General features: G+C 35.2%; 1 protein-coding gene across 1 annotated transcript; it reads right to left on the minus strand.

The window, feature by feature from the left end:
• Positions 1-674: 674 nt before the first annotated feature.
• Positions 675-7,368, minus strand: MSX2 (msh homeobox 2). The gene is made up of 2 exons (XM_066591271.1): positions 6,888-7,368; positions 675-1,970 (listed from the first exon to the last, which is right to left on the minus strand). The coding sequence occupies exons 1-2, from the start codon at positions 7,237-7,239 to the stop codon at positions 1,546-1,548; spliced, it is 777 nt and encodes a 258-aa protein (XP_066447368.1). The 5' UTR covers positions 7,240-7,368; the 3' UTR covers positions 675-1,545.
• Positions 7,369-7,857: the final 489 nt, after the last annotated feature.

The raw sequence follows: 7,857 nt of genomic DNA on the forward strand, positions 1-7,857 counted from the left end.
TGAAAAAACACAAAGATATGTTTCTAAACCAGTGATTATATATATATATATATATATATATATATATATATATATATATATATATATATATATATATATATATACACACACACACAGATGTGTTTTTCCTTACTTCTTAACGTACCATGCATCATAGTGTGCCGTGCTATCAGGGTGGTTTATTTACACTTTTAATTACTCTATGGCGAGTTTTGTAGTGTTGAGCAGAGAGAACAATTGTCCTTAATGGGTTACAATAGGATACCTTTCTGCTCCATGCTATCGCAATGAAGCTTAAATTATATATATATATATATATATATATATATATATATATATATATATATATATATATATGTGTGTATGTGTGTGCATATATATATATATATATATATATATATATATATATATATATATATATATATATATAAAACTGCTTCCCTTTAGTATCTCTCTCTCTTTCTTTTTATTTATAATATTACATCAAGCAAATAATAATATGAATTACAATGTTGATCATAATAAGGACAATATTATTAATACAATCAGCATAATTATCATTATTATTATAGTCTTCCTCACTATATCTAAACAGTAAATTGCACGATGATTGGCTTAAAAAGATACCAGGGCTGGACACTTACCTATCGTAGACAAGACAAGACACACTGAGATATGCTGTAACAATTTTAATTTAATTACAAATAAGAGATATATGAAATTATAACTCTTTAATAAAATATATACCATCTTACACGATGTCCCTTTCAAAGGGATGAGAATGATAACAAAGGGTCAGTGGTTCGTGAGTTTCAGCAGTAAAACAAAAAATGCACAAACTATTCAACATTGTTTGATTCTGTTAGTGTAGAAATTGCTCAGTATTTTCTTCTGAAAGCCTACAACTATGTTTTGAACGTGCCTTAGCAACAGGCAAAATCAGTGATTGAAATCAGTAAAATGGTGATAGTAACCCTCCAGTAAATACAAATGTGATACTATGCAGTACATTGTTCATTTAAACAATAGATAATTTTGTGAGGCAGGCACCAGTAATTGCTAAGGCACAGATTTAACCCTTGTGCGAGAATAAAAGACAAGACCGCAAATATCACCCCCTCCCTGAATGAGGGAAGGCATTATACAGAGTTTTGTATGATGCTGGGTGAAACTACATTGATTATAAACATTAAGTACAGTCTTTGGTTCCTTCTTTACTTGTCCTTGCTATGTACATTTTTACACCAATGGCTCTTTTAATGTGATTATAAGGAGTGATAGGGGCATGTATACCACCCTCTTATAAATAACTGAGCTCTATAATACTAATACTACTTCTTTTCTCCTTTGCTACAAAGTGTCTTTCAATATCCCATTGCATGGTTGGTCTATGTGCAACACAGGTTATAAGGCACTTGTGAGAGCAGGTCTACACCACAAGAGTGAGAGGATTTCCACAGAGTATTTGGTGCAGGTAGGAGCCATTGTCAGGCCCAAGAAGTATTTTATAGACTAGTCCATTTCCATTTTCTGCTTAGAGTCATCTCAAGATAAATGATACATGCTGTATCCAACAGGAGTAGCATAGAGTCCTACAGGTGGGATAGGGAGGACTGGTCTGTGTAGCTGATAAGATGACCCATACAGTGATGCAGCTGGTATAGGGGAGTTAATAGGGAAAGGTAAACTGAAACCAGGTGGTAGTATGGGCTTTGCTGCCATCTTTAGCTTTTCTAATTCAGCTTCTTGCAGTCTCTTGGCTTTGGCTCTCCGATTCTGGAACCAGATTTTGACTTGGGTCTCTGTTAGGTTCAATGAACTTGAGAATTCAGCTCTTTCTGCTATTGAAAGATATTGTTTCTGGCGAAATTTGCGCTCCAGGGCCAATAATTGAGAGGTGGTGAATGGCGTTCTGGGCTTTCTGTTGGTCTTGTGCTTCCTCAAGGTACAGGTAGAGGGACTGAGGTGTCCTGCAAAAGACATAGTCGGGTTAGTCAGGTCATTCATCTGCGATGCACACAATTAACAGTCAATATACGCATAATATATATGGCTTGCAATATCAGAATGATATATTAGTGTGATTCGAATTTCATGGTATGGTTCAGATATAGATGGTAAACTCAGCCCTGCTACATTTAGATAGATAGAGAGGGATATTGTATTATAATTGGCTTTCCACCATAGGAATATTATAGGTCTATCTCTGTGGGATGACAAGGTAAAGCCCTGTAAACTTGCAGTACTAATTACTGGGGCCACACACAGTCAATAGGCAAGGCTTCAGCTTTACTGAAGCTATCCTGCAGACAGGATTCTCTACAATCAGGTATGATTTAGGGTTTGACAATGACTTTTTCTCTCCTCTAATAAAACTTCAAAAAAGAAACTTGTGAAGCTCTCTATAGAGTTTCTAGCAATGACACACTCATATTACTAGTTCTAACTATAATGTAGCACACTGGCTTTATTTGTAAACTCATAAAGTATCCAAATAACCAGGTATTATAATGTTTATATAAATATACAAACACAAATGTTACAAAACTGAGTTCTAATATCAACTGTGTAACTCTCCATGCAGGACTGCAGATAAACATACTTCTGAATTGTACATGTAATAACGTATATTAACAGAGAGAGAACAAAGAAGGAGAAAGATTTTGGGCATGTGATTGTGTGTGTGTGTGTGTGTGTGTGTGTGTGTGTGTGTATTTAAGAGCATAATGCCCTTCATTCACTTGACATTTGTATTAATGTAAGGATATACATTTTATGTGACATTTTGTTGGCCCCCGTTCTTCTCTATGATATTCTCTATGTTATGTGGTATGTACAGTAACATCCATGTCTCTCTCTGAAAAGTTGATTTGAACTGATACAATTTATGTATCAGATTCCAATTATTTGGATCAGTTGTACAGAATGAATGGCAAAAAACCACATAACGTAGCGAATTAAATAAGTGAATTTATCCTCAAGTTTTCTAATAGAAGAGCACAAGTTCAAAATGATACATAATTGATACTACTTGAAACTGCTTTTCCATGAGTTTCTTTTTATTGTTTTACTTTTTGGAAAATCTCCTGCAACAATCTATTAAACAACTAACAGAAAAAAGTATTTCAATTTTGATCCTTTTTACAAATATTACATTTTCTTTTGGTTCTCTTTTTAGGTTGTACCTAGTTACCAGGCTGAGCTTTTTGGATATATAAAAAATACATATCCTGACTTATACATCAACATGTTTTTACAACAGTTTGCATCATTTAAAAATGACGAAAGAAGCTACGCAAATCTAAAGAAAAACAGTATGAAAGTGGTATTAGAGTTAATGTGAAAAATAATTTTAAAGTAGATATAATAATAATAATACGGAGTGACGTCCATAAAATTTGTTCCTGTTTAAATTTTGCCAAATTTCATACAAATATAATGCTAAATTACATTTGACTATTGTATGACTAAATCTGTTTTATTTCTATGATGATCATTTTAAATTCACTTTTTCAGCCATTTGTATTTTGAAAAAAAGTCTATTATGATCATGCTTTAAAATTCTCAACGCCTACGAAAACATTCATTATGAATATTTAGGGATTTTTTTTCCTGCATTTAAACTGAAGATGAATATCAATAACCTGTATTGAAATGAATATTTTGCTATATATATATATATATATATATATATATATATATATATATACACACACACATACATATATAACGTAGATATACAATCAGGGATTTTAGAAATCGATTGAGTGTCATATCTATCAATCTCTATATCTATTTACCTAGCCTCCTACCCTCTTTAATTATATTATAATTCTATTTATGTATTAAAACACTTATTGATTAATTTATTATTACGATTATAGATATTATTATTCACTGTCTTTTTTATACAGCTGCTTTTTTTAGTATTCTTCTCCTAGCTTCCACTTTTTGGGGGAATTTTGACAAGCTCAAAATAATTGGCTGCAAGATCAAAAATATATTATTATAAGCTAAGCAGTACTCTCTCCAGGAACTAACAGAACCCACCCCTACCTCTATGAGAGTGTACATACAGCTATCTAACTATATATATATATATATATATATCTCTCTACAGTGACTCTATTTCTCTCTTTGTCTATGTACATGATAATGTAAATAATTATATGAATGAGGATGGTGGTCATGATGATAAGGGTAATATTACTATTACAATCAACATAATTATCAATGAGATTAAGCAGTAAAAAAGAGAATTCACAAACTATTTAACATTATTTGATTCTACTAGTGTAAACTGTCCCATATTTTCTTCTGAAAGCCTACAGCAGCCTTTTTTCTTCCATTTATATTTTGGGGAAAAATCCAGTACTTTGATCAGTAAAATTCTCAACTTTTACTAAATATTCAGTGCAAATATTTAAGTAACGTTTTGTGGTCATTGAATTAGAGATTGATGTTAATAACCTGTAATGAAAAGAAAATGTCTAGTTTTTATTTTCTCCATGCTACTTTATTAATGACATTTTTTGGTTGTTTCGCTGTGACAGCTTTTCATTCTAAGCACATTCCAGGGTGACTAAGAGATTAAGCTATTCTTAAAGCTTTATTAGCAATTTACTTGTATTTAATCACATTAATTATTTTCTTTAGATTATTCCATCAAGTCAATCTCAATTAAATAATGCCATCGGTGATAACAGTCATAGTGTTGGATTTATTTAAGAAGATTTCATTCTTAGTCTCTGCAAGCTAGATTTTTAATATTGAAAAATGTAATATTTGACCCCTCCACTTTTATACTTCAATAATTATTCAATAACTATTTAAAATCATATAGAATCAAATAAAATGATTTGAGAACATCAGTCTAGCTATGCTGCTCATGATACATGGGCAAACTACCAATGCATAATAATTATACAAGTGTCAGTGTTTTCCTCTGTCTGACACCATGATAAAGTATGGGGAGGGGGTATTGACTGAGCATCAGGTATCAGTGATGTCAGGGAGCAGGAAATTGTTACAGGTCTCATTGCAGGTGTACAACACTCCCATCAGGACCTATTTCTTCACCTAGATATTCAGTAGACATTCAGTTTCCCTAGAAGGTACATTTTTTAAATTAATATTACAAGGTCCACTTACAGGGCCATACCATAACACAGTAATCTCCAACCTGTTGCTCTCCCGCTATTGTGAAACTATAATTGTCAGTATGCCTTAGCAGCTGGGAGTTGTAGTGATACTAAAGCTGGAATGTTTGGAACCACAGCCATAAATGGTCAAGGGTGAATGTAAAATATTACTACCCTCTAATAGTACACAGATGAACCTTACTGTGACATTACAAAAATTACCTTTGCCATATCTACAAGTCACAATGCAATACTGAGCTCTGTGTATAGTTTAGAGACTTATATAGGTATAGACCCTCTTCTCAAGACTATAAAAGGACTATACGCTCTATTATAGGTGACTTATATTATCACCTTAAAAATTGCACGAAGCCTTATGCAAACAATAGGTTATTGGGTTAATTGCAGACTGGGCTTTGACATCATTTCACTGTAGGGTGAGTATGACAGCTTAGTAAATCATAATTTTGAAATTTGTCTAGAAGGAAATGACTAATATAATGGAATTTAAGCTTGTGCTTGATAATTGGGGGAGGCAATAAAGGGTGATGAAATGTGGTGGCAGTTGTTATTAAGTGTATTCTTGCTGCCATATTATATACAATCTGCAGTTTTAAGTACGATTAAGAATAAATCTGCTATAGTAGAATCAAGCTATGACATAGGTATGGCAGAGCAATACAAACTCATCCCGATGCCAGGAATTGTTCCCATAGGACTGCAGGTAAACCTACTACTTACAATGATGATAGATAGATAGATAGATAGATAGATAGATAGATAGATAGATAGATAGATAGATAGATAGATAGATAGATAGATAGATAGATAGATAGATAGATAGATAATAGCATTAAACCATGGTTTACAATTGGTGTCAATCTAATCCATGGTATTAATTGTAGCAATTACATTTATTGTGGATAATGATGCTGTAAAGTGAATGGGAGTAGTGTTCTACACAAAAAGCATAGCAAGCCGCATGTCTATTCTTCTCAGTGGCTTATTAACTTTACACCACAAACCATCTCAACAATCCTTTCATTGTTTCAATCCTCAACAAACACATGTATTAAAGTGCTCTTCTGAAGATACCATGAAGATCTTGAATAAACATCCGGATCTCATGATTCTCATCTGCCACACACCAGCCAAACCATTGCTCCGTACTGCAGAACTGCACTGAGATAAGACGTCAGAGACACTGGTGTAGAACTGTCGCCCGCAAAGCCATCTGTATGCATAAAGATGTGCTGTTTATACTGTACACACAAGCAGGAACTGATAAATCACAAGGGAAAGTTTTGATGAAGCGTATTTGCACTGTATGCTATGGATCTGGCAATACACAGTAAGTGGAGTCCTAAAGACTTCAAACAGAACTCATCCATCAAGTAAAATAAACCTGCTGCAGAACTGACCTATGTGAGCTGTGAATGGGAGCACATAAATAACAAGTAGATAAAGGGCAACTCGGATCGGGCTTAACCTATTCACTGCTAGATTGTGACACAAACTGGCATTGACAAAACAGAAAAGCATTGCACTGTCGGTGCTCACGGAACAAGAATGCCACAGAGATATAGTTATTGAGGTATTGATATCAGGGCATGCAGAGCAGCCAGGTTCAATTAGGAAGATGAAAGCGTCTGAATGGACTGCAGTGACTCGTACATGAAATCAGAGCCTTGCCTTGGAGATATACATCTCTATGGCACCAGTAACATGAATGTGGCATGAACTTACTTGGTGGAGGGGAGTAGCTGCCTCCTTCCTTGGCCCATGTAGTCCCATCTTCTGAGTTTTCTGATTTCACAGATGAAGTTTCAAAGTTTTTTGTAACCCCTGGGGGGCTGGGACTCTCTCTGCTCCCGACCCCCAAGTGCAGGTGTCTTGGGTTGCTACTTGCCCCTGGTGCCTCCAAGCCACGTAGATGGGACACGTCCTTTGGAATCCTCTTATCAGCCATGAGGGCTTCCACACTAAAAGGCAGGCTCGACACCTTGACCTTGTGATCCTCCGATGGAGAATGGAGAGGATGTACAGTGCTCTCTTCATCGGAGCTTAAATCCTCCTTAATTTTCCTAGGCGAAGACATGTTGGTCTTTAAAAGGGAACCACACAAGTCCCCTTCCTGCCCAAGATCCCTGTGAAGAAGGTAGCCCAGCAGTGAGATCGAGCTCCGCAAGCTGCACACACTTCAAGGAAACTCAATAAACTTTTTCCTCTTTTGAAAGCAGCTTCTCTGACAACCAACAGGAAACGCCCGGGCTGCGTGACGTCACCGATGCGGAGCTCCTGATTGGCTGAGGCGCGCTGCTTTATAGCACTGATTCTAGAACTGTTTTTGTTACAAGGTAAAGAAAAAAAGAATGAAGCAAAGAAAGAAGGAGTTAATTACACAGGCTGCAAACTGCGCTGTGTTATTAGTGATACCTGTAGGGCTGTAATCACAAGAAACTGAAAAGTCACTTGGGTAATTAAGTTTGATTATATGAAGAGGAAGCTCATATAACCAATTTTCTCTTTCTAGTCTCCGCTTTAAAGGCTCCTTTCTTTGTAATGTCTTCATATGTCTACATGTAAACATTTTAAGTATCATCCTGGCATTTAACTGATAGAGATACATTAGATATGCCAGTGACTACAAGGACAGGGAGGGGGGGGGGGGGGCTTTGATGTCTGGGGCCTGATAATCAGCTAGGGTCTCAATGAT

This window comes from Eleutherodactylus coqui, chromosome 2 (genome assembly GCF_035609145.1).
Source record: "Eleutherodactylus coqui strain aEleCoq1 chromosome 2, aEleCoq1.hap1, whole genome shotgun sequence".
NCBI classification, from domain to species: Eukaryota; Metazoa; Chordata; class Amphibia; order Anura; family Eleutherodactylidae; genus Eleutherodactylus; species Eleutherodactylus coqui.